Source organism: Phycodurus eques, chromosome 5 (assembly GCF_024500275.1).
Source record: "Phycodurus eques isolate BA_2022a chromosome 5, UOR_Pequ_1.1, whole genome shotgun sequence".
Classification (NCBI taxonomy): domain Eukaryota; kingdom Metazoa; phylum Chordata; class Actinopteri; order Syngnathiformes; family Syngnathidae; genus Phycodurus; species Phycodurus eques.
In genome coordinates, this window is record NC_084529.1 from 17879264 (window position 1) to 17906719 (window position 27456).

At 39.4% G+C, this 27456-nt stretch overlaps 2 protein-coding genes across 2 annotated transcripts; one reads left to right on the forward strand and one right to left on the reverse strand.

Moving 5' to 3' along the window:
* The first annotated feature begins 275 nt into the window (after positions 1-275).
* On the forward strand, positions 276-17064 carry LOC133403195 (monoacylglycerol lipase ABHD2-like). Its single transcript, XM_061677861.1, has 10 exons — positions 276-546; positions 3271-3499; positions 4751-4926; positions 7567-7734; positions 8562-8745; positions 9686-9778; positions 10256-10357; positions 11569-11638; positions 11711-11795; positions 15531-17064. Exons 2-10 carry the CDS (start codon positions 3276-3278, stop codon positions 15779-15781), a joined length of 1353 nt encoding a protein of 450 aa, XP_061533845.1. The 5' UTR covers positions 276-546; positions 3271-3275; the 3' UTR covers positions 15782-17064.
* A 313-nt stretch (positions 17065-17377) lies between these two features.
* Positions 17378-26142, reverse strand: rlbp1b (retinaldehyde binding protein 1b). The gene is made up of 8 exons (XM_061677862.1): positions 26011-26142; positions 23487-23526; positions 21982-22110; positions 21681-21885; positions 20022-20200; positions 19786-19944; positions 18789-18899; positions 17378-18703 (listed from the first exon to the last, which is right to left on the reverse strand). The coding sequence occupies exons 2-8, from the start codon at positions 23496-23498 to the stop codon at positions 18575-18577; spliced, it is 924 nt and encodes a 307-aa protein (XP_061533846.1). The 5' UTR covers positions 23499-23526; positions 26011-26142; the 3' UTR covers positions 17378-18574.
* Positions 26143-27456: the final 1314 nt, after the last annotated feature.

A 27456-nucleotide genomic window follows, 5' to 3' on the forward strand; every position in this document is an offset into this window, starting at 1 on the left:
AACATGAGTTCCACTAGGAAATAACCTGTTTGTGTTGCGTTAAAATGCAGTGGGATATTCTGTGAAAGTGGTAAAAGTGATTGAACCTTTTTGTATAGATGATATGAAGGGTTATAGGGTTATATGAACGGAATAATTCCACTGATGTGGCGACAAGTAAGCGTCAATCCTTTGACATATTTTGCCGTTTAGCTGGAAGCGTGGGCGGGGTAAACCCTCAGCTCCCAGCATTTTTTTTTTTTTTGCGTGGGCTTGAACGCATCCGGAGCTGGTCACTCAGCCAACGAGTTGAGGGTGGAACCGAGCTGAATCGGGACACACGGTCACAAAACCCACTCCAGGCAACGGAAACGTCATTTAAAATGCGACCACTTCGCTAAAGTTAAAGTGTTGTGTTGAAGTTGTGACGTTGAGCCGAGTGACGGGGCGGGGGCGGGGGGGAGAGGACGAAGAAGAAGAAGAAGAAGAACCCGAGACCAGAGCACTTCTGGTGTAATTGAACTGCCCGCTGAACAGCCAGGAAGCCAGCTGGGGCACCAGCAACAGGTATTATGCCACATTTTTACGCTAATTTAAGATCTGTACATGTAGTGCACTGTTATTATTATTTTGCGACTAGTAAAATAAACTCCCCCAAGGTGAGTGAACATCACCGGAAACAACAAAACTCTTCATTTGTGGTTTCGTTTCCTCATGCTAACGCTCCATGATGTCACTGATCATGAGTTTTGCAACGGACTACAACAATCAATTCACAACAGGCATTGAGACACTAATGTGAAGCCTACAAAGCCACTTTGGTTAAGTTGAAAGTTGTTTTCTCCTGAAAGAATCCATGCCTGGGTCAAACTGTCACTGTCCTAAATCCCTGTAAAGTTAAAATAAATGTCTTGTAAATTCAACGCAACGCACCACAGAGAAGTTTTAATGATTTAAAGAAAAAAAAATCGCCAAGTATATAAAATGGAGTTTCAAAATTGAGAATCAAGTAGTTTCCTCTGCTCTCAGCTGCAGTGGGCGTGTCTGCTGAATGCGGTGAAAGCCACGCCTTATCAAATATCAATCAAATACCAAAAGTAAAAAATGGATGCTACTTTGTCTGGCATTATGTCTGGACATAACTACATGTTTGAGCTGCAAAAATCTATCCCCTTCCACCTTTCTTTCCATGACATACGCACACTCACAGCCGACAACGATGCACTCTAAAGCTGCCACTGCAGCCAGAGGTCCCGGTCCAAACGCTGGATATCAAGTTGGACTTTTTCCGCCCCCCTCACTCTTCCGCCTTCTCTCCATGACGTGCACGCACTTGCGACCAACAAACGTTAAACGTTTGACGTCCTGAAACCTTAAATTAACATTTGGACATTTATTAACTGCCATGGGAATGTAAAAAGATATAAACCCCCAGCAAAATCGTAATTGAACTAATGTTGGTGTTGCTTATTGGAGCATGTAGTCAAACCTTTCCCGTTGAAAAAAATGTATGATGTTTAAATGTTTTATGAGGCACTGTTTCTCGGCGAAAACTCGAAATCGTACTACATTTGACTTTGGAGCCTCCAGTGTATTTGTGACATTTGTGCCACGAGTCGCACGAGGCTCCTGTTGTGCACAGTCTGGACATTTTAACAGGATAAACTCAAAAGTCATGTGGGCGGCGGCTGATTTAATACAGGGGAAAAAAATCCCTTGGCGAGCTGCGCGAGTGCTGGTTCCAAGAGATTTTACGTGTATAAGCAGTACAATGTTTAAGGGCCATTCCGCCGACTCGATGCCATTCGCTTGTCGTAGCTTAGATTTCTGCCTTTTTTCAACTCTAAATCTGATAATACACACGTTGAACTACTCAAAATGTGTATTGGCCAATTTCAGACAACTTTATTTTTGTCATTGTTTTATGTACTGAAGCTCCTCAGTTTTATTAAACAATTTTCCCTCTTAATAGCAAATACATGAAATATAGCCACAAGCCACTAATAGCATATTGACACAAAGCACATTACAGTGATTCAACACAATGTATTTTGAAAAGAAAAATCATCATAAAAAAAATTAAAAGTGTAGTTGGGATAGAGCAACACAATAATGTAAAAAAAATATTACATTATTATATTCCATGTTAAAGTATAATTCTAGGAAGCGGGAACAAGCAACAACTAGTTTTCTAGTGTTCAAGGTAGTATAAATTCAACTTTAATTGTATTTATTAAATATACAATTCAATCAATGTGCAGGACACTTTGCAAAAAAAAATGCATTTTACAGTTAATTTCATGTGCATTTATACATTTTATTTCCTACGGGGACAAATGGAGCCAATTCAGTGGAATTGCCCTGATCCTGTTTTTTTTTTCCCCCCACCCAAGCAAGACATTTCACCAGTGACAACATCAAACGAGAGCCTAACTTGAATATATGAGGTATTGACATGTATGGTACAGAAAATAATAAGGAAGAAAATGTCTTCTGTTCTTTATAAAGTGCATTGACATAGAACCTAGAGCCGGAACAATATTAGGTGTTCCGCACGGCCAGGACAGGGGCATGAAATTTTAACACTCGACACTCACTTCCCCCACCCTGTTTGGCCCCTTTCACACTGCCTGTAAAAGCTGGCAATTTTCCGTCTTGAGAGATAGTATCAGAGGAAAGGGATTGCTGAAAAGGTAGAACGATGAAGTCAAGTCCTGCCTGGCTCAGACTTTACTGTCACCGTCCTCAAACCTTTAACAATTGGATATCTTTAACTTTTATTTGAAAGAAGTCCATTAAATGAAATGAAGTGCCGCAGATAGATGCTTCAGGATAAACGGTTCTCCTCAGGACATGTCCTGGTAGGTCGATACAGAATCCTGCGCAGCAACAGCCTCACTTCGCTCATCTCCACCTAGCCCCAAGCAGGGGAGGGAGTGGGTTACGGGGAAGAGGAGAAACGGCAGTAAAACAGGCCAAAATCCTGATGTCAGGGGTTGAGGCAGGGCAAGAGACTAGTTGTGTATGAGGTGTGGTTTAACCAAATCAGAGAGTGTAGAAGTCTTAAACCGAGATTTAAAAATTTCTAGAGGTGGGTGTTCTAATTTCTGCAGGTAAGGCATTCCAGAGTACTGGACTATGAATAGAGAACACTCTATAACTAGGAGCAGGGGTGTGAACTTTATAACCCAATTCTGTATAAATGGCACTGACACATAATGGGGTGATGAAGTCAACCAGTACATTTTCCACCTTCGGAGGCAGTGGTCTAAGCAAGCATTTCGTCCCCAGCGTCTATGATGGCCTCGCTCGCGGACGGCGGCAGCGGAGGTATCCCCGCCCTCGGCTCGGAGCTGCCGGCCATGTTCGACGGCGTGAAGATGGCGGCGGTGGCCACCGTCCTCTACGTCATCGTGCGCTGTCTCAACCTCAAGAGTCCCCCGTCGCCCCCGGAGGTCAGCCACCAGGATACGCCACTCACCCGCTACCTGCTTAAATGCTGCCCCTTGTTGACCAAAGAGTGAGTGGAAAACATTTTAGGGTTGTCTAATACACAGGTCAAATGACATTGAAGGGTTTGTGTGCTGTGAGAATGCTTGAGCTTTTGCCACCAAGAAGTCAGTTTGACGTCATATGGTGAAAAGGTCTATTGACACACAATACACACTGGTGAGAGCAAAACTTATATATAAACACAAAACAAGAAGGTGTAATAGAGGTTTACAGCCACTGCACTACACACAGTATGATCAAGATTTTTATTTTTACCTTCATGTGTGGAGGCTCCAACATAAACAATCTCTTAAAGTAAAATAAAAATAAAAATCCTTGTGTGTACCAGGGCTCAGAAACAAACGGAAAATCATGTATCCTCTGGAACGGTGCTAAAATGTGGTCAAAATTCTGGATAGGCACATTTATCCAGCTCTGCACCAAAGTATAAATTCTTAGCCAAAGCGCAATGTGCCTCACCCTCAACAAATTTTGATAGAAATCAGTAAAGTAGTTTTTCTATTATGTTAATAAATTATGGATCTGCAACAATGTGCATTGACACATTAAGTTAACATTTTTAAACTTTTTTATGGATCGCCACCAAAATTAACTTCCTTTTCCCATAAACCCCTCAACAAAATTTCATAGAAATCAATTTTTCCATCATCCCTGTGGGGAAAAAAATCCTGCATTTGCAGCAACAGTGATAAAATGAAGTCAACAGCCTGTTTAACCGGATCTGCACCAAAATTAAATTCAATAGACTTTTGTTGCAATCAATTAAAGTAGGTTTTACAACATCCTGCTGAGAAACAAACATTAAAAAAATGATTGATCCGCAGCAGTGTTGCTGAAATAAAGTTAAAATTCTGCATCTGTACTAAAATGGTAATAGCTTGTTCCCAAGCCTATAATCTCTCCCACAGCCCCTCCAAAATGTTTTACGGAAATCACTTAAGTGGTTTTTGCGTGATCCAGCCCAACCAACCAACTGTGGTAAACTGAATCTGCACCAAAAATTCCTTACGCCATGCACCTCCCCTGTCACAAAGTTTACTAGAGATTGGTTACGTATTTTTTCTGCTAAGACAGAACCAACTGCTAAGGTAAAACAACAACCCCACATCCGCAATAAACAGTAACGGCTTGTTCTTGAGTCAATTTCTATTTGTGGGCCACTCCCTTGGATCTGAGAGGCCAAAAACTGCTGAGTCAGCATCATATCGGCCCTTTCAGATGTGTTGCGTAATCTGACGCCGGTGCCGCTCCTCCGCAGATACATTCCCCCCCTGCTGTGGGGGAAGAGCGGTCACATCCAGACGGCGCTGTACGGCAAGGTGGGCCGCGTGTGCACCCCGACGCCCCGCGGGATCCGCAAGCTTCTCCCCATGCACGATGGGGCCACGGCCAGCTTTGACCTCTTTGAGGCGCTGGTCGACCACTGCACAGGAGGTCAGATTTGTGTTGAAAGGATGTTAGATTTTTTTTTTTTTTTTTTTTTTTTTTTAAATCCTTTATTTGAGGTAGTTTTAAATGTTGTTTAAGTAATTAGAATAATCATACTATAAATAAATAAAATGCTTCATTAAATATAAAAAAAACTATTATAAAAATAATTTTAAGCATATTACATTTTATTGTTGGAAATATTGCCTGTGAATATAAGGTTTAATAGAAAAAAAGTAAAAAATTGGCAAAAACACTTAAAATGACATTTTAGGACATTTTCCGTTGTAAAACAGTTCCATTAACATTTTCTACAAATAATTACAAAATATATACAATTCCAATGAAGTTGGGATGTTGTGTTAAACATAAAAACAGAATACAATGATTTGCAAATCATGTTCAACCTATATTTAATTGAATACACTACAAAGACAAGATATTTAATGCTCAAACTGATACATTTTGTTGTTTTTAAGCAAATAATAATTAACTTGGAATTTTATGGCTGCAACACCTTCCAAAAAAGCTGGGAGAGGTAACAAAAAATATTGAGAAAGTTGAGGAATGCTCATCAAACACCTGTTTGGAACATCCCACAGGTGAACAGGCTAATTGGGAACAGGCGGGTGTCATGATTGGGTATACAAGGAGCTTCCCTGAATTGCTCAGTCATTCACAAGCAAAGATGGGGCGAGGTTCACCTCTTTGTGAACAAGTGCGTGAGGAAATAGTCGAACAGTTTAAGGACAATGTTCCTCAACATACAATTGCAAGGAATTTAGGGATTTCATCATCTACGGTCCATAATATCAAAAGGTTCAGAGAATCTGGAGAAATCACTGCATGTAAGCAGCAAGGCCTAAAACCAACATCGAATGCCCGTGACCTTCGATCCCTCAGGCGGCACTGCATCAAAAACCAAGATCAATGTGTAAAGGATATCACCACAAGGGCTCAGGAATACTTCAGAAAAACCAATGTCAGTAAATACAGTTCGGCGCTACATCCGTAAGTGCAACTTGAAACTCTACTATGCAAAGCAAAAGCTATTTATCAACAACACCCAGAAACGCCGCCGGCTTCTCTGGGTCCGAGCTCATCTAAGATGGACTGATGCAAAGTGGAAAAGTGTTCTGTGGTCCGACGTGTCCAAATTTCAAATCGTTTTGGGAAATTGTGGACGTCGTGTCCTCCGGGCCAAAGAGGAAAAGAACTAGCCGAACTGTTATGGACGCAAACTTCAAAAGCCGGCATCTGTGATGGTATGGGGTTGTGTTAGTGCCAATGGCATGGATAACTTACAAGTCTGTGAAGGCACCATTAATGCTGAAAGGTACATACAGGTTTTGGAGAAACATACGCTGCCATCCAAGCAATGCCTTTTTCATGGACACCCCTGCTTATTTCAGCAAGACAATGCCAAACCACATTCTGCACGTGTTACAACAGCGTTGCTTCGTAGTAAAAGAGTGCGGGTACTAGACTGGCCTGCCTGCAGTCCAGACCTGTCTCCCATTGAAAATGTGTGGCGCATTATGAAGCGTAAAATACGACAACGGAGACCCCGGACTGTTGAAAAGCTGAAGCTGTACATCAAGCAATAATGGGAAAGAATTCCACCGACAAAGCTTAAAAAAATTGTGTCCTCAGTTCCCAAACGTTTATTGAATGTTGTTAAAAGAAAAAGTGATGTAACACAGTGGTAAACATGACCGTGTCCCAGCTTTTTTGGATTATTAATGATAATGATTAATGATTATTTGTTAAAAACAAGAAAATTTCTGTAACATTATGTTTTCCCATCCATCCATTTTCTGAGCCGCTTATCCTCACAATGGTCGCGGGAGTGCTGGAGCCAATCCCAGCTATCATTGGGCAGGAGGCGGGGTACACCCTGAACTGGTTGCCAGCCAATCGCAGGGCACATATAAACAAACGACCATACGCACTCACATTCACACCTACAGGCAATTTAGAGTATTCAATTAACCTACCATGCATGTTTTTGGGATGTGGGAGGAAACCGGAGTGCCCGGAGAAAACTCACGCAGGCACAGGGAGAACATGCAAACTCCACACAGGTGGGGTCGGGGATTGAACCCTGGACCTCAGAACTGTGAGGCAGGTGCTCTAACCAGTCGGTCACATTGTTTTTATCTTATGGAAAGTACTTGATTGCCGGGGTAACTAGTCTCATAATTCAAATAACTTACTAAAACACTGTTGTTTGTCATTTTAAATTGTAAAACGTTTTAAATTGTGCTTTTTTTTTTTTTTTTCAGTGACTAAATACTGTAAATTATTGTATATAAAAACATGTAACTCTATCATAAGCTGCTAATTGAAGAAAACCATCTTTTTAATAAAATTAACTGATTAATAATGTGTAAATAATTTACATAAATAAAATGTTTGTAGATTAAATTACATCTAAAGTAAAAAAAATAGCTGAAATATTATTGATTTGTACCTTTCCATATACATTTCCTTACAGCATATGAAATATTTTCAACTATGAAAAGACATTCAAAAAAATGTTCAAAGTAGTGTATGCGTTGGAGTGTTTGGAGTGTCAACATTTTTTATTTATTTATTTATTTATTTTTTTAACCGGCAAGTCTCTCTGTTGTGTATGTTTGTCAGATGACATCACCATGGTCATCTGCCCCGGCATTGGTAACCATAGTGAGAAGAACTACATCCGCACCTTCGTGGATCACTCCCAGCGGCAGGGCTACCGCTGCGCCGTCCTCAACCACTTGGGAGCCTTGCCCGACATGGAGCTGACGTCACCGCGCATGTTCACCTACGGTAAGAAAAACAAACAAATAAATAAATAAATCAAAGCCTCAGCATTTACTCAACTGCAGATGGGGGAGGCCTTTTTTTGTGCACGTGGAATGAAGGAATGAAACGTCATGATATTGGCGAGCATAAGTTGCAAGCAGAAATTTGAAAGAGAATTACATGTGTATTCAACCAAACTCATAACTTGTCTTACAAAAGTCCGCTGGCCTAATGCTAACATACAATGCAAAACGCTGTAGACGGGCTAACGAAACTAGCATCGATGTGTTATAATCTTTTAAGCAAAGTTTATTTGAACACCAATGATGCAACACATGTAGACAGACAATATAATATTACTCACAGGCATATATTCTTTATCCTCTACAGAAACCTTGTAACATTACCGTGGCATCCTGAGCATGCGTGACTGTTTGTATACGCATCTATGTATATATTGTATTGTAGTTATGAGGGTGGTCACAGAACAAATTAAATTAGTAAATCAAGGCACCACTGTATTTGTGTTTCCACCAATGGTGGGAAGTAATGTAACATCAAGTACAAACACTTTGTTACTGTACTTGTAGATTTTTCAGGTATCTGTACTTGAGTATTCATTTGTCTGACGACGTTTTACTTTTACTCCCAAACATATCTGTACTTTCTGGTTCTTACTTTTTCAAAATAGGCTCAACACCCGTGGATGACGACATGATGTAAAAATAGAGAGGGGAATGTCAGTGTTTCTACATTTTTCTGTTTCTAATTTTTTTCTAATTTTTTTCCCCCACGAGTATCTGGAAGTGTAGTGTGTGAGTACTTTTGCCACCTGTGATTTCCACGCATAGGTTGCACATGGGAGTTTGCGGCCATGGTGAGCTACGTGAAGCAAGTACTCCCCCGCACGCTGCTGGTGGTGGTGGGCTTCAGTCTGGGGGGCAACATCGTATGTAAATTCCTGGGCGAGAACCCATCCAATCAGGAGCGAGTGCTGTGCTGCGTCAGCGTCTGCCAGGGTTACAGCGCCCTCAGGTTGGTTAAAAAAAAAAAAAAAAAAAGAACATGTGGCCGGACGGACGACGTGCTGCACAGCTGAATATTCATGACAGGAGGTTTGACTTCTGTTTGAGCGCAAATGAAGGCAAGTTTAATATTAACAATTTTTTAAAATATATAATATATTTTTTTATCATTTAAAATAAATAATTTATGAGTTTATTATGAAAATATTACTCAATCGTTAGTTTTTAAATGAAAATAATTACTGAATATTATTTTTTTCTATAACATAATGCATAAACTTTACAAAAAAATATATATATAATATAAAATATTAGTAAATCATTATATATATATATATATATATATATATATATATATATATATATATATATATATATATATTTTTTTTTTTTATATATTTCAGTACTTTAAATGTCAAGGTTATAATTCAAATTTCTAAAAAAATGTAACACATTTTAATAATTATAAAATCTATAATTTTAGCTATTGAAAAAATATATAAATGTATTATTCAAATACATTTTGTGGGAAAATAATACTATGGGTAAACTAAATTGAAATGTATTTATAAATAATAACTAAACATTCTCAATTGGTATCTTTTCAAAATGATAATTCATTTATTAATTCATCTTAAATGAATCGACTTGATTTATAATTTTTTAAATTAAATTAAATATAATTTACAAGTCTCCTTGTTTTGTCTTTTTGCACCTTAAACAATTCTACATAATGTATATTTATTTAAAAATGTATACAATTGCTGTAACATTCTTAATGAGCATCTTTCATTAAAATACTTGTAATTGTCATAATTTTGCAAAAGGAACTTTGAACCTTAGAAGCTGCAAATTTGTATTAATAAATAAAGTAAATAAAGTTTTAAATTTGTCAGATGTTGAAGATCTTTGTGGTGCGTTCAAGTTTACATTTGTGTATCTGTGTTTAGAGCACAGGAAACGTTCCTTCAGTGGGATCAATGTCGACGACTTTACAACTTTGTCCTGGCTGAAAACATGAAGAAGCTCATCTTGTCGCACAGGTGTGATTGTCTAGCACGTCTGCGATTTTGTGGTCATGACCTATTTCCGTGGAAGCACGGTGACCGACTGGTTAGCGCGTCTGCCTCACAGTTCTGAGGACCGGTGTTCAAATCCCGGCCCCGCCTGTGTGGAGTTTGCATGTTCTCCCCGTGCCGGCGTGGGTTTTCTCCGGGTACTCTTGTTTCTTCCCACATCCCAAAAACATGCATGGTAGGTTTATTGAAGGCTCTAAATTGCCCATAGGTTTGAATGTGAGTGCGAATGGTTGTTTGTTTATATGTGCCCTGCGATTGGCTGGCAACCAGTTCAGGGTGTTCCCTGTAAGATTGCTGTGATTGGCTCCAGCACTCCCGCGACCCTTGTGAGGATAAGCGGCTCAGGAAATTGATGGATGGATGGATTGATGGATGGATGGACCTGTTCGGTCTCGAGTGGCCATTTAACATCTTTCTTTTTTGTACGATGCTGTGGCACAGGAACAGCTTCCTCGGCGTGGCCTCGAGCAACATCAGTGACGCTGACCTGAGCCGACTGTGCGCCGCCACGTCGCTCATGCAGATTGATGACAGCATCATGAGGTGATGCCGCGTGCTCGACAAATCACAGCAAATATTGTACATTGTAACGTAGAGTTTATATTCTGTAGTTGATCTGTATAATTGTATTAGGTTCAGTGGTTGTATTGTGGTGGCCTAGGCTTTATGGTTTTTATTTTACAAACGCTCTTCTGTATGTGAGGGATGAGCAAACCTTTGTGCTAAAGGGCCAAATTAGATTTTTAAAATGGACAGAGAGGCCAGATCATTCGTAGATGAGGTTTTAAAAAAAAAAAAAAAAAAAAAGTTTAAAATGTGTATGTAAAATATATAAAAATTGGTTTCTAATTTTTTAATTGCCTTTGGAAATTAATTTTAATAAATTAAATGATTAAAATATTTTTAATGTATATATAAATGTTTTTTTACTCGTATTTTTGTTTATTATTTAGAATACCACCGTTATTTAAATGAATAATTTGAATAACTAATTTAGGGGAAAGGCTAAATTAAAGTTTAATAAAATAATTCATGCAAAGTTTTTAAATATTTTAATTTATGAACCATTATTTCCTAAAATAAAAAGATGATAAAAATGTAATTATTAGGAAAATAAAATAATGCTCCTTTGTAATGTATTAATAATGTATTAACCAATTTATGAAATTAAACAAATGTTAAATTTATTTATTAATAAGATAATTCATGCAAATTCTTTTATTTAATCTACTTTTCATTTACAAACCAATTATTTAATAAGAAAATGTTAAATGCCTTTGTAAAATGTTTGTTATATTAATTAAATAATGCTCATTTTAATATTTAAAATTTTTATTTATTAACTTTGAGAAAATAAAAAAATTACAGTTGAAAAATTGTTCTTAGCACATTTTTTATGTTCAGTTAATACAAAAAGAATTATGAACCAATTAGTAAATCAAATCTTAACTGTAAATGTAAAATTGTTCAAAATAAATTAACAAATTAATAAGTACGATACATCAATGGAAAATACAAAAATGAATCAATAGATATTAATTAACACGATATTATATTTAGTGAATAATATAATATGACAGCACTCTTGCTCATGAATGCTCGGTGGGCTGGATTAAAGTGAAACAGCTCTGATGCATCGATTGTGCCGCATGTCTATGTTGAAGCATGTTCATTTGCGGTGATTTGCTACTATTTCTGACGTGTATTGTTGGTATTTATAAATAAGTGTTCTTGACATGTTTTATTCATTGCAGAAAGTTCCACGGGTACAGTTCTCTGGAGGAGTACTACAAGCAGGAGAGCTGCGTGCGCTACATGCACAAGGTGAGCAGCGTCGCTGTCATTGTGGTTTTTACAACCGAGAACATTCGCTCACACCACCGAAACATCATTCAGGTCACCGTGCCGCTCCTGCTGATGAACTCTTCCGACGACCCACTTGTGCATCGCTCCCTGCTCGCCATCCCGCGTACACTCTCAGGTTTGTGTTGGATTTTAGATACAGCTACAACACAACTCAAGCGTGGCAGCTGGCCTCTTGTTACATCTGTTAGTCATGTGATCCGCTGTTAGGTCAAAATGAAGTAACTGCATACTCGCTGTGTGGCACCCAAGGATTTACTTATTCTGTGATTTTTATTTATTTTAATTTTTTTTTTTTCTGCGGGAACCAATCCTGAAAAGGATTGTTTGTGTTGTATGTCCCTGCTTATTCAAGATTTTCTGGGGTTTAAAACAAATTTTTTAAATGAAAAAATATTTTCAATGCAATTGTAATGGCCGTCAATTATACACAGATTTTTGCTATTCGTGGTCAGGCCCGTCCACTGTAGAGTGAACCCATGCTATTGGTGAGGGAAAGTGAAAACTCAGCAAATTGATGTCCCACCAGGGGTTTGCAATTATATATTGATTCCGCAATATGGCGGCAAAGCACTTAAAACGGAGGGGGTCATAAAGCACCAACACCATACATCTAGCATGTACACAGTCATGAACCCATGTTACATAGAGACACTGTATTCACTAGTTTAATTATTCAACACAACAAACAATCTTCATGAGGCTCATCAATAGTAGCTAGCATACAACACGCTTGCTCAAACTAATATGACAAGGGCAAACAAACAATGAGCTCAATATAACAACACCACCAAGATTCCACCTGATGGTGGCAAAGTAATTTTATTGCACTGACCTGAGCACAAAAACAGGATATTGGTTAGATTTCCAGCAAATGATGGAGGCTAGGTCCCCCTGAGTTTGGAGTCAAGATTGGGGTTTGGGTTAAGATGATTTTGTATGGGTGAGTTAGGGTTAAGGGTTTGAAACTATGGTTAGTGGTTATGGTTTGGACAGGTCCAGACAATGTTAGAGTTAGTAGCCGAGGTAGGGTTAGGGGTAAGTTACAGTTCTATGGTTCAGGGATAGCCGTATGGATGTGTCAGGGTTGTGGCAGGTCCAGGGTTAGGTTGGGCTAGGTTTAGGGGTTACAACCTCGGGGTAGTGGTTCAGGATTTGGGTTAGGTTCAGGTTCGGTTAGGGTTAGGATTTAGCTTTTAGGGATTTGTGTTAGCAAAGGATCCGTTTGAGGTTTGGCTTCAGGTTTGAGCTGTGTAGGGTTAGGGTGGGCTGAGTTAGGCATATTATGGTTTATGGGTAGGGTTGGCATTTAGGGTGTATCAGGGTATATGGGTTAGGGTTGGTTTTGTACAAAGGTGCGTATTGCAATAGTGCTCATAACATATCTGAAAGGACAGCTTCTGCAAGGTGCAACATTCCTCTACAGTCAGCCACAGACTGAAGCAGGAGACATTGTTTGCATTAAAGATGAAGCTTGAAGATCAAGTTCCAAAACAAAAGCCGGTCTTGACCCTTGGGTTTCCACATTGGCGCACTGCGTGTGGACGTAAACACTGGGGGCTCACAGTCAGAATGAGTGTGACTGGGAGGATGGTTCATGTTAATGAGGGTGTCCCCTTGTTCTTTGAAAACATGCCTGGTGTTTTTGTCATTTGGACAAGTCTATATTTGTCTTCTCGTGTGTCATGAAACCTAAAACCAAGCGTGTGCCGGTCTACGCTTGGCGTACGTATATGGACGGCCGTGACGTCGGTTTGCTCACATGCAACCAACCTAATAACATGTGCAGTGGACTCTTGTTTTTCAGTTTTACACTAAGCAACACTTAACATGTTTACTTTGACAGAAATTTCAACCTCTACAACTGGGATGGGCACAAATATGGCTTGTTAAATTATTTGAAAATAATTTAAAGTACACATTGTATAAAAATAACTTTAAAAAAAAAAAAAAAAAGATTTTCTTTGATTTTTAATCATTAAAACGGTTCAAAGTGAGCTGTAATCTAACCGGATGGACCCGTTGCCTGTTAAGCTTTTAGAAAGAAATATTCAATTAAAGTCATAAAAGTAGAGAATTTTATTTTTTTAAGTTCTTTATTTAAACCTTAAAACGGACACACAATAGGAGGAACTGGCTGCATGATTAGTCAATTTTCTTATTTTAAAACATAATTAAAAGACGGGTTAGGGTTGGACTGAGAAAGAGAAAGTTGAGGAATGTTCATCAAACACCTGTTTGGAACATCCCACAGGTGAACAGGCTACTTGGGAACAGGTGGGTGCCATGATTGGGTAGAAAAGGAGCTTCCCTGAATTGCTCAGTCATTCAAAAGCAAAGATGGGGTTCACCTCTTTGTGAACAAGTGCGTGAGAAAATAGCCGAACAGTTTAAGGACAATGTTCCTCAACGTACAATTGCAAGGAATTTAGGGATTTCATCATCTACGGTCCATAATATCATCAAAAGGTTCAGAGAATCTGGAGATATCACTGCATGTGTGCAGCAAGGCCAAAAACCAACATTGAATGCCCGTGACCTTCGATCCCTCAGGCGGCACTGCATCAAAAACCGACATCAATGTGTAAAGGATATCACCACATGGGCTCAGGAACACTTCAGAAAACCAATGTCAGTAGATACAGTTTGTCGCCAAATCCGTAAGTGCAACTGGAAACTCTACTATGCAAAGCAAAAGCCATTTATCAACAACACCCAGAAACACCGCCGGCTTCTGTGGGCCCGAGCTCATCTAAGATAGACTGATGCAAAGTGGAAAAGTGTTCTGTTGTCCGACGAGTCCACATTTCAAATTGTTTTTGGAAATTGTGACATCGTGTCCTCCGGGCCAAAGAGGAAAAGAACCATCCGGACTGTTATGGGCGCAAAGTTCAAAAGCCAGCATCTGTGATGGTATGGACCTGTGTTAGTGCCAATGGTATGGGTAACCTACACATCTGTGAAGGCACCATTAACGCTGAATGGTACATACAGGTTTTGGAGAAACATATGCTGCCATCCAAGCAATGTCTTTTTCATGGACGCCCCTTCTTATTTCAGCAAGACAATGCCAAACCTCATTCTGCACGTGTTACAACAGCGTTGCTTCGTAGTAAAAGAGTGCGGGTACTAGACTGGCCTGCCTGCAGTCCAGACCTGTCTCCCATTGAAAATGTGTGGCGCATTACGAAGCGTAAAATATGACAACGGAGAGACCAGACTGTTGAACAGCTGAAGCTGTACATCAGGCAAGAATGGGAAAGAATTCCACCGACAAAACTTCAACAATTAGTGTCCTCGGTTCCCAAACGTTTATTGAATGTTGTTAAAAGAAAAAGTGATGTAACACAGTGGTAAACATGACCCTGTCCCAGCTTTTTTGGAACGTGTCGCAGCCATAAAATTCCAAGTTAATGATTATTTGCTATAAACAATAAAGATTATCAGTTTGAACATTAAATATATTGTCTTTGTAGTGTATTCAATTAAATATAGGTTGAAAATGATTTGCAAAATATTGTATTCTGTTTTTATTTGCTTAACACAACGCCCCAACATCGTTGGAATTGGGGTTGTATAATTCAAAGAAAAAGCAACCAAACTAATGACTGTCCTAATTTTTTGTTTTATGATATTGAGTTTTATTATAATGATCTTTCATTTTGAAAAAGAAATTATTAAAAGAACAACAAAGTTTTATCCTAATTTTCTCTTAGAATATTTTAAATTCTTAAACGTTTAAACCGGTTAATTTGATCTGTAATATTATAGGGTTGTGCAGTATTAGCTTATGTTAGGGACTGAAAATTTGTTTCTTGTGTTTTAATGATGATTTCCTTTTACGTGCCTCCAGAGAAGATGCCCAACGTGATCTTTGCCCTCACTCAACACGGCGGCCACCTGGGCTTCTTCGAGGGGGCCGTGCTGTTCCCTCAGCCCCTCACATGGATGGACAAGGTCATCGTGGAGTTCGCCGACGCCATCTGCCTTTGGGAGAGTGGCCGGCCACCCTGCCTCGCAAAAAACCAGCCCGACCTCAGTCGGGGGCGACCGGCCTCCTCCTGGCCCTCGGTTTCTGCATTATTTCAGTGCGACTGGTTATAGTAGGAGACCCCGATGTGTTTTAGCACAGTGGAAATCCATGCATTTGTTCTAGTGTGTATCCTCGTCATGGTTACGGGTGAGCTGAAGCCTATCATAGCTGATTTTAAGCGAAAGGCGGTGTACACCATGGACTGGTCGATCGTAGGGCACATATAGTGGGTATAAAAGGTCTACACACCCCTGTGCAATTGCCAGGTTTATGTGATACTGAAAAATTAGTCCAAGACAAATAATTTCAAAACTTTTTCCACAATTGTCCACACCTGCCACCATTTAAAGTGCCTCTGATTAGCATCAAATATAGTTTAACTCTTCTTGGAGGCTTTTCATTGACATTTGTCTTTTGCGTTCTAGCAGAAACCTGAAGGTTTTATACTAACACTAACTGCTTATTTGAACTGATCATAATTCTTTCCACCTTGTATAAGCCCCCAGGTCCAGGTCTGTATTATTTTTTTATATTAAAAAAAACAACAAAAACAAAAAAACTTGCATTTGAACATGGGTGTGTAGACTTTTTATATTCACTGTACAGTAACAGAGGCCGGGCCCTGCCAGGGGCTTGACACCAATTCCTATTTGGCTAGGCTTTGGCACCAACTTGTGGGATCTGAAGGCATTATGGAAAAAGCACACAAAAAAAACACAAATAGCTGAATTTATTAAGGGTGAAGCGTGAATATACAGAGGTTTTACTTAAATGGCAAATTTAAAAAAGACTGCAACCAGGTTTAATGGTAAAAATGTCAAAACAATAGAAGTTAATGAAGGATTAGTACAAAGTGTCATAAATGTACCTCACTTTTTTTTCTTTTTTTTTTTTTTTGTTAACCCTGAACCAAAGTCAGCTGGGAAAGGCTCCCCCCCTGAGCAGGATAATATGGATGAATGAATGAATCCTTTAATGCGTGCTGCACTGAGGTCTGAAAATGTAGTATTATCTTTTTTCCAACTGTGAGACCTCAGGGTGGCTTATTGGTCCCACTGTAGCTTTGCTGTCTACTGTCTGTGATTTTTTATTTTTTTTTTAACTGTTGCTGCAGATTCCTGATGATTAAGTTTCTGAATATGATGAAGTTTACAGAGGAGATTTATGGCGTTTATAAATTGCTGATGCTGTTAAGTGGCCTTGCACTACTTTTGAATACGGTGGAAACTGGATTGGGTATGGGTATTTATTGCAGGACAACATTTTGACTATGCACTTTAGAGTCTTTCTGTGACTGTTTTTACTTTTTCGGAATTGTTTATAATCTTCATAATAAACTACTTGATCTACTAGAGGTGGTCGTCTTTTGCGCTTTTTCAAGATGGTTGTTTGTCCCCCGGTGATTGGCTAAACATTGACCGGGGACCAGTCCATTTTGTCTGTGTGTCCTTGCAATTGGCCTCCGACCAATCCAGGGCGTACCCTGCCTCTCGGCCTTCCTCAGCTGGGAACCGCTCCAGCTCACCCCCGACCTTTTCCTCATTTGGGTCACGGCTGTAAGAGCCGAGGTACACCCTCGACTGGTCGGCAGCCATTCACAGAACTATTCACCCATTCGAAGAAAATAAATCCAAAGAAAAAGCTCAAATGATGGAAAGACTCCCAAGTTTAAGTTTGTATACACTTTATTGTACAATCAAATGACAGTGTTGGTACAGCAGGTAGCACAATAGGAAACACTTCATAGTGGTAAACAGCAGGCAATAAAGGACAAGGATGGATGGAAGGGGGGACGGACTTGCTGCTTTAACAGTAACTGTTTGGTGGTTCAACCTGGGTCCCAACAAAGCCCACGAACATGTTTCAAGGAGATATGACGACACGGATGGCTTCCACATCTGCAGTTGAGTAATTAAACACCCTCGTCCGACAAATGAAAAGCTGTCTTTCCATGACGAATGGGCCTGGAGACTCAGAAAAAACATAACCCCTGACATCAGTTTCGCCTCTTGACACGGGATTGAATGGACATGTACTGTATATCAGGATAGGACACACGAAGAAGTCTCAAGGACCCATGACCGCAATTGGGCAGGAAGTCATTTATTTTGGTTAGGAGCAGTCATTTTGGGTGAATTCCATGAACAAGGGTCCCGGAAAGGAAAAAATATAGCCCCCGACACCAGTTTCACAGATCAACACAAAATTTGGTGGACATGTCTTTTAACCGGATGCCTAAAAAAGTGTCACCGACCCATTCTGTAAATGAAACAGGAAGCCTTCCATTTTGGCTTGAGCAGCCATTTTGGGGGGCGAAATCGGTGAAAAAGGGGCCTGAAAAGTTAAGAAAAAAATCAACCCGATACAAGTTGCACCAATCAGGGACACAAGAAAAAGTCTAACGGCCCCTCGCATGAAATGGAACAGTAAGTTGGCCATTTTGGGGCCGAATTCCATATCATGGAAAGTTGGAAAAAATGTAGCCCCTAACATCAGTTTCACCAATCAACACAAAATTTGGTGGACATGTCTATCAGGATAGGACGCATGGAAAAGTCTCAAGGACCCATGCCTGAAATGGAACAGGATGTCTGCCATGTTTGGTTTGAAGCAGCCATTACTAAATCGACCAAGCTTTTTTTTTTTTTTTTTCCTATGCCGTCGAATGTGGGCAGAGCATGGCATCAAATTTTGAGGATTCACTATTAAAAGAAGGTGCCAGGGCCTTAAGGTTCAATATTTCCTTTCATTTTTATCTTAAAAACGTAACATCAAGGTTGTGTGGGCTTTGTGTGGACCCCCCTCCCCCCACAAAAAAAAAGGTCCACTCAGCAGTGCATGGAGTGTAAATGCGACTCTGGCTTTTAGTCGAACAACTTGGACGCCGTTGCTTTGCCGTCGTATTTGGCCGATTTCCCGTCAAACTCCGCAGGGAGGATGTCAGCGTCAAACTCCTTATAATAGTTCTCCAGCTCGTCGCCGTGCACAAACACCTGAGAGAGACGAAAACGAGAGGAGAGTTTGCTCCGGGGGGCGGGGGGGATTCGAGTCACGAGTGAAGAGCGTTTAGGATATTACCCTCTCTAGAAGCTTGCTCTTCATGAGGGGCTTGACCACATTGTAAGTGGTGGTAAAGTACCACGGCTGGTGGATGAAGTGCACAGCTTTGAAACGGGCCGGGAACGAGTCCTGGACGGGAGGAGACATGGGGAAGGTCGTTCAGTTCAAATTACATATTGGACACCTCATTAGGTATAGCTGTACAACCTAAGGCAGTCTCATAGTCAGTTATCTTATTATAACAGTAATAATCATATTTTAACTTTGGATTATGTTGTATCGGAGCTCATCTAATTAATAAATTGGAAACCGAAAAAAATATATATGCCAGTGGCATATGTTCTAGAAATGTAATAAATAAATAAAAGAAACAGAGAAAGAAATGGAACATACTTGAAAAATACCATTGGGACATTGGTTCTATCAATTTAATAATAATAATAAACCTATTTCACCTTTTAATTATGTTGTATCCGAGCTCATCTAACTAATAAATTGGAAACAGAAAATATATGAAAATTACTAAATAACGAATTAATTGGAAATAGAAAATATGAAATATAATTGCCATGTTGTATAATAATAATAATATAAAATAAAGTATGTCTCTTGTATAGGATCTCATCTCAATAATAAATTGGAAATAGAAAATTAATTAGCAATATTAGTGTCATGTTTTTTTAATTGGATACAACAAAAATGAACAATGATCGTATTTTACAGTAAATAAAAACAGCTCTTGCATCGGATCTGATCTCGTTAAAAACAACTAATAAAAAAATCTCAATATCAATAGTGTAACTTCTTACAAAAGTTAAAAAATAAAAATAAAAATACGTATCTGCTGTAATAAAAACAATAAAACTGCATTTTGGTAGACAAAAAAAAATGAAACAAAAAGATCAATCCTATATCCAATATTTGTACATTTTTTTTCAAGTAATTAATTATTCTTCATGTGGAAACAAACTGCTCATATAAAATGTCCATAACAACATAAGACAACATATTCTACCTGCAACATGTCCACCATCTTCTTGAGCTCGGTGGGTTTGATGCCCGACGCCTGCTGCATGGTGAAGCCCTTAAAGTTCTCGATGATGCAGAAGCCATTGATCTGGGTCTCCTCGTTCTCCAGAAGCTTCTCCAGAATCACGCAGTAGGCCCGCAGGATCTGCAAAAAGGCGACTTGCGCAGGTCAGAGGAAGGCTCGGCGCGGACCGAGTCAGAACATACGCACGTGTCGAGCACCTCGTCGAAGGTGATCTCCTCGTAGTCCCAGTTCTCGATGTTGAAGAGCAGAACCACGCGACCGTACTTGTCTCGGCTCTGGAGGATGCCGGGGTAGCCCGCCTCGATGGTGCTGCGCACCGCCTCGGGCGTCAGGTTCTCAAACAGCTCGGGGTATTCTTTCCTGAATCGGACATAACCTTGGGAAGGAAGTCTTCGTGAGGACTTTCTCGGAATCTCACGAGGTGTTCAAGTGGTAAGCTGAGCTGCCTTGCCCGTAAAAGGTTCTGGCCTCGAACCTCGACCTTTCTGAGTGGAGTTGACGTTGATCTCCCGGTTATTGTGGGGGTCTTAATGGTCTTTAGTGGCGACAGAACACGTACGTATGCTCGGTTCGTTGAAGATTCAAGCTCATTTACAAAAAGACGTATGCTGTGTTCATTCAAGATTCAAAATCAGAATAAAAAATACATAGCCAGCTTTCTTGAAGACTCAAAAATCATTTTTTTTAAAATGCTTTCGTTGAATGGTTTAGGTAAACACGTTAGGTTTGTTGAATACTCTAAATCAATCACAAAAAGACAAGGTTGGTTCGTTGAAGACTTGAAATCGTTTACAAATACGCGTACGCTATGTTCATTAAAGACCCAAAATTGCAAATAAAAATACATAAGTTAGCTTTGTTGAAGACTCAAAAATATTTCAACAATGCTTTCGTTGAAGACTCAAAATCGTTGATGTAAACAACACACACGTTAGGTTTATTGAATACTCTAAATTAGTTACTTTATTACTAAATTATTACTCAAGTTAGATTCGTTGCAGATATGAAATCGTGTACAAAAACGCCTGCTAAGTTCATTAAATAATCAAGATTATATATAAAAAGAGGCAGGTTAGTTGCGAAGACTAAATGACATTTTTTGTTTATTCTTTCATTTTCCGTCCTGCTTATCCTCACAAGGGTTGCGGGGGGGGTGCTGGAGCCAATCCCAGCTGACCCTGGGCGAGGCCAGCCAATCGGAGGGCACATGGAAACAAACAACCGCTCACACTCACATTCACACCTACGGGCAATTTAGTCTTCAATCGACCTACCGTGCGTGTTTTTGGGATGTGGGAGGAAACCGGAGTGCGCGGACAAAGCCCACGCAGGCACGGGGAGAACATGCAAACTCCACACAGCCGAGGCCGGGATTTGAACCCCCGTCGTCTGAATTGTGAGGCAGACGTGCTAACCGGCCCTCCACCGTGCCGCCTAATTTTTTGTTTGCACAACATAATTATAGAGTACTAAATAGTTTTTAAAAAAATAAAAAAAAAGTTTGGTTAAATAAAGATTCAAAATTGTCTTTTGCATTCACGATATAACACGCTATAGGTTGATTGATGACGCTCAATCAATTGAAATTGTTGCTTACAAAAGCACATACATCAGGTTTACTGAGGACTATACATTGTTTACAAAACACCTACGTTTCATTAACTGAAGACTCGGAATGGTCTGGTTTACGAAAAACCAAACCGTAGGTTAGCTGGGAGACCTTAAATCAATTTTTTTTTTTTTTTACACGAAAATATGTACATATTGAAGACTCTAAATAGTTTACAAAAACACGTACGTTAGGTTTAGTGAAGACTAGATTGTGGTGAGTCTCGTGATTAAAAGCGGGTCCGTACCCTTCATGAGCTCGAAGGATCTGGGAACATCGTACTTCCTGGCCCGGATGAAGCGGACCAGCAGGCTGTCGGGCTTCTCCCCAAAAGTGTCCTGAACCCCCTTGGCCAGCTCGTCACCCGCATCCGCCTTCTCCTTGATCATCCCCCGCAGCTCCTTGACCGCAGAAACGCGCTGCTCGTCTGTCTCGTTCAGCTCGTCTTTGGCCTGCAATTTCCGTTATAATGTGGTGTTCCTTTTTTTTTTTTCTTTCTTTCTCTCAATGGGCCTGATGCGTGAATGCCACGCCACACAGATGTGTACCTTCTGCCGGGTGTGGTCCGGCAGGCTGGGGCTGGGTCCGAACACCGGCCCGTGGTCCTTGACGGTGAGGCGCTCCAGCTTGGCCCGGAGTGCCTGCTCCTCCTCGGACACCATGCGGTAAGTTCCACTCTGAGGGCGTTGAGGTTCGTTGAAGACTGTAAATTGTCTTTTGACGTTTTCACAAAAGACTAAATCCAAATTTAAAGTTTACATAAAACCGTTACGTTCATTTCGTGGAAGATAAACTCTCATTCAAAATTCATGAAAATGTGTACATTAGGTTAATTGAATATTAAATGGTTGTTGACGTTTCCCAAAAAACGCCTGTTAGGTTCAAAAAAGTAATTACGGAAACACGTACATTAGGTTCATTGAAGACTTTGAATGGGTCTTTGATGCTTCTGAAAATGTGAAGAGTTGGTTTGTTGGAGGAAACGTACGTTAATTTCACTGGAGACTAAATCGGCTTCAATATTTGCGAAAACGTAAATTAGGGTCACTTCAAAATTAAATCTTGAAGAAAAAAAAAAAAAAAAAGGGAAGTTCTTTCCTCTTTACAAAAACACGTGTGAGGCGTATTGAAGATCACCTTTGTTGTTAAAAACATCTGTTAGGTTTGTTGAAGACTAAATCGTCTTTGAATTTGGTGAAAACAGAAACTTTACATTCATCGAAGACTTGCAATTATCTGATGCTTCTGGAAACGTGTATCTTTGGTTCAGCGAAGACTAAGTCATCTTTGATTTGTGTGAGAACACAAAGTTTCCGTTCATCGAAGACTAAATTATCTTCGATGTTTCTGGAAACGTATATTTGGTACACTGAAAACGGAATTGTCTTTGACGTCTACAAAAACATGTACAGTATATGTTGGGTTCACTGGAACACTTCCAATTTTCTTTGATGCTTCTAGAAACGTGGACTTTTTGGATCATTCAAAATCCGAAATCGTTTTTGATGGTTCTAAAAATGTGTTAGGTTTATTGAAAGACTTCTCATCGTCTTTGATGTTTTTGGAAACGTACGTTAGGTTCATTGAAATCCCCACATCGTCTTTGATATTTCCAGGAACACTACTACTACGTCGCAGTAAGTTCCGTTTCTCGTTCGATGGTTACCGGCATCGTTTCCCCTCGCCTGCTTTCGATTCTCACTGCGCCGAAAAGTCTGGCGAGATTTGCCAACGTCACAATAGTTTGAGGTCCACGTTTTCTTTTACCTTTCGAGGCCAATTTGTCCAGAAACAAAAGCCCTTGTGCATCAATCTAAGACTCTCACAATACAATACACGTGTTGTTGTTGTCTTTTCTTTTTTTTTAAAGAAACCTAATCCTCATGAGTGAGCGTTAATCAATAAAACCTGTGTTGCTCTAATCTGCCTCACACGAGTGCACTAAAGCCCACAAATGCACCGTGACGCCGATTAATGGGTGCACACTAACAATGAGCCCCCCCCCCCCATAAAACGCCATTTTGTCGCCATGTTAATGCACGCCCGTACTCACAACGACAGCCATGTCTGCCGATCGTCACACTCGGTTCAGTCTGAAATACAAAAAAAAGAAAAAAAGAATAATCATCATGTTTCAAACAGCAACAATTAACCAGTTGGGGAAATTAACCACGTAAAACTGCTTCTAATTGACAGTAAAAAAAAAGATTGAAGTACATTTCATAGTGTGAACTTTTTTTCACTTTGGTCCGGGAGTTGAATCAGTACTACTTCTACCAGTCTTTTTATTTTTAAACAAGTTTCTAAATACAGAGTGAGAGTACTTTTGCCTTCTTTGTTTTTGTACATTACAGAGCCTGTACTTTTTTTTTTTTTTACTTTTATTTAAATAAAACGAGTAGAATCATTACTGCTTTTACCAGACTTGTTATATACACAAGCACCGGTACTTCTATTTAAGTCCTTTTTTTGTTTTTGTTTTGTTTTTTTTAACTTTTGAATACAGGAGTTGAATCAGAGCGTGAGAATTTACTTGAGATTAGATACTGCTATGAATCCATGAAAGTCAAGCTATTTTTAAAAAATAATAATGTATTTATTTATTAAATGCTGAACAATATTTGTGTCATTTTTGGTCATGTTGTAAGAAAGCTACATGTGAGAAAATGACAAAACATTTTCACTTGCCGAACTATTGTTGCACCAGCAGTTCTTTTGTATTTTGATGTTTCATCCCTTGATGAAATTTTACGTAAAAGCATTTAAGCTTTTTTAGGCTTACTGGAATCCTTTTAAATATTCTGGTGAATTTGTTTTTTTACTTCGTTATTTTTTTACATCCTCGTTCAACACACACTGTCGTAAATTGTCTCATTCCTGAAGAAGTATTTTGCACCTTTCAGGCGGATTTTATTTCTCGTCTTACTTTTAACCGTGCGTCTTTTGAATTGAAATTATTGAACTGAATAATCCATCTTGATCCCACATTGACAGGGGTCTCCTGATAATAATTTTGATGGATGATGGTAAATTTAGCTCTCACATTATTCATCAGGCAGATTTAAAATCAGATGTTACATAAGCAGCATGACACAATAAGGTGATGATGATGGCAAGGTAACCGAACGCCTCACTGTGAGGCTGGAGAACTACCTAACATAGCAATTATAAATTACCCACAAAATAAGCATGAATATATAAATCACACCCCCCCCCCCCCCAAAAAAAAGTAATACTTTTTTTCCCTTAATTTTAGAGAAATACATGAACCAAATAGGTGGCATTCATGGAATCAGCTCATTGAATAGTTTAACGCCAGAAGTAAAAGCAATTAAAAATGGATGACTCAGGTTAAAACGCAATACAATATAGCTTTTGTTTTTTTGACCTGGTAAACATTATTATTACCAAAGTTAAAGAAATCGGGTCCTGAAACAAATGAAGGTAAATCAAATCCAAACCAAATAATATATTACAAGAATATTGTTACATTTTTTTAAATGTCAATTACGATATCTTTATTGCTCCCCAGAGGGAAAAGAGACAGTTTTTTTCCCTTTTTTTCCATTCATAATGATGATGATTTGTTATATTTTTGTCTTTTACATTTAATGAGTTCAATTTAACAAAACATTTAATATTAAAATAATAAATTCAATTCGTTTATTTAAGTGTATAAAGACAACAAAAATAATGCATACAACAGAATGGTGCCAAAATAGTTATTTATTTTGGTATCCTGTCAACTTTTGATGAAGAAAACCACTTCATTTAGTAACCCAACAGTATAAATTGCCAAAAAGTGGTAGATTATTTTTGGTACCCTAAACCAGTATTTTCTGACCTGAAGCACAAATTTTATATTAGAAAAAAATAAATCTCACGGCACACCACCAAACAAAAATGTCACAAAAAGTGGATACACTAATTGTTCCTTCTGCCATTTTGTGCAAGAGTATTTAATTGTTCTGTCACTATACATCACTGGCAAAACAGTAGGGCTGCCGTGATCGAATATTTTTAGCAGAGTATTCTACTGATTGAGCAATCGGATAAAATTATTATGATTATTATTAACCAATACAAAATGTGCACATGAGGTGCAGATCTTTGTTCACTTGGGGGCGCCATCAGCACATTCTACGTTTTTTGTAATTGAGTTATTCGATTAATCGTTTCAGGAGTACAACAAAGACATTTTTATTTTTAAATTATTTTTTTCTTGGAGGAGGGTGGGCCCAACCCCTAAAATGCTTATTGGTTGTTTATTCCTGCTTATTCAAATATTTTTTAAAACATTTAAACATTTTCGACGCAATTGTAATGGCCGTCAGTTATCCGCATATTTTCCCTATTCATGTTCTGACCCGGTCCCTAACCCCCGCTATTCTGTACGCACAAAAATAGCTTGCCGTACCAAACTGAACCAAAGTGTACCACTTGGTGGAAAGTGTTATAGTACTTTTTTTTTGGGGGGGGGGGGGAAGATGCAATCATTGAACAAAGCTAATTCAAAGGCAGCTAAAAATCCCATACGTAAATGATGCGAGCGGAGTGCACGGTGGGACGAGGCCTACCTGTTTCAGGGGTGAGGCGGCTGGCGAATGTGGCGCGTTGGGCGTCCGTGTGCTGGACGGGGACGGCGAGCTGTGATTTTTGTAGCTCAGGGATTAGTGGCGTCACTGCAGATTACAGCCCAACAATTTTTTTTCCCCTCCTCTCCCTTTTCAATCTACATTGTGGTGGAGAGTGTGATGTAACGCTGGGGATATAGTCTTGGACTCTAAGAGGAGAGGGGAGTGGTGGTGGGGGTGTACAGGATTTGATTGCATTCCTCCAAGACTTGTGAAAAGTGACCATTGTGACTGTGAGGCTGGTAAATGCAAACGTTTCATAAGGCAGAAATATTTTTAAATCATAAAGTGGCTTTCAAATTTCTCCAACTCAAAAAGATTATGGACCTTTTCATAAGATTTGTAAATAGGCGCCAGGGTACTTCCAGGTGTCAGAAAAGCGATTGACTACTGCTGACTTGAAATGAAAACGATGACATAACTTGGGTTATGCGGGTGGCGGTATGCAAAAATACGGTGGGGTAGTGCCAATGAATGTTTTACACTAAATAAACATGGACCAGTGAATTTGTCTGTGGTGGGTGTTAAAGGGAGCAACCCGCACTGCCAAAAATTCCTCAAATCGACGTCCACTTTTTTGTTGTGCGACAATGCGAAGGGATGGGATGGGCAAATGTGACAGGCCGTGATTGCGCGGTGAGTCCCGAAAAATACATGTGAGAAACCTAGTCGGCCGTAGTAAAACGGATGAGCCGAGTCTTCGGGGCGTGTCGAGTAATGGAGGGGGCGTTTCCGCAAAGCGCGTAGAGGAGAAATGACTGTACCCCAATTTAAAAATCTCGCTCTTGAATGAATCACTTAACACAAAAACGATGATGAACTGTTATTTCTAAACAAGCACTTTCAAAATCCTCTGCCCTCTTAAGGCCATGCCATTTTCCCAAAGTGACAGAAAAACATTCTACCACCTACCATACCCGTGATTGGTGAACATTTAAGGCACGCAGAATACGTTCGAAAATAATATATTTTACACTTTATGTTAGGAAATTACTTGGTCAAACATTGTTTTGTAATAATCTAGTCATATATGTCCAAGAAAACCGTGCTAATTTTTTTCTATTAAAAGTCATATTATGAGAATCAAGTCTTACATTTTGAGAAAATAAACTGTTCTTTCAATATTGCATTCAAGTTATTATTACATGGAAAAATGCATGTTACAAAGAATCAAGTCCAAATCATAAACCCTGCGCCTCATGTTTTAATGAACCAAATTTAACCAAATCTCAGGTGGATAAACAACAAATGCATTTCATCACTGCGAGCCATGTACTTTGTTTGACAAAAGCTCAGAACTTTATGCAACATTTCCAAGCGGTCGAGCAGTTATTTTTGCTTCGAAAGCCCCCCACCCCCCACTCACGGTACAACACACGTTTTCTTCTG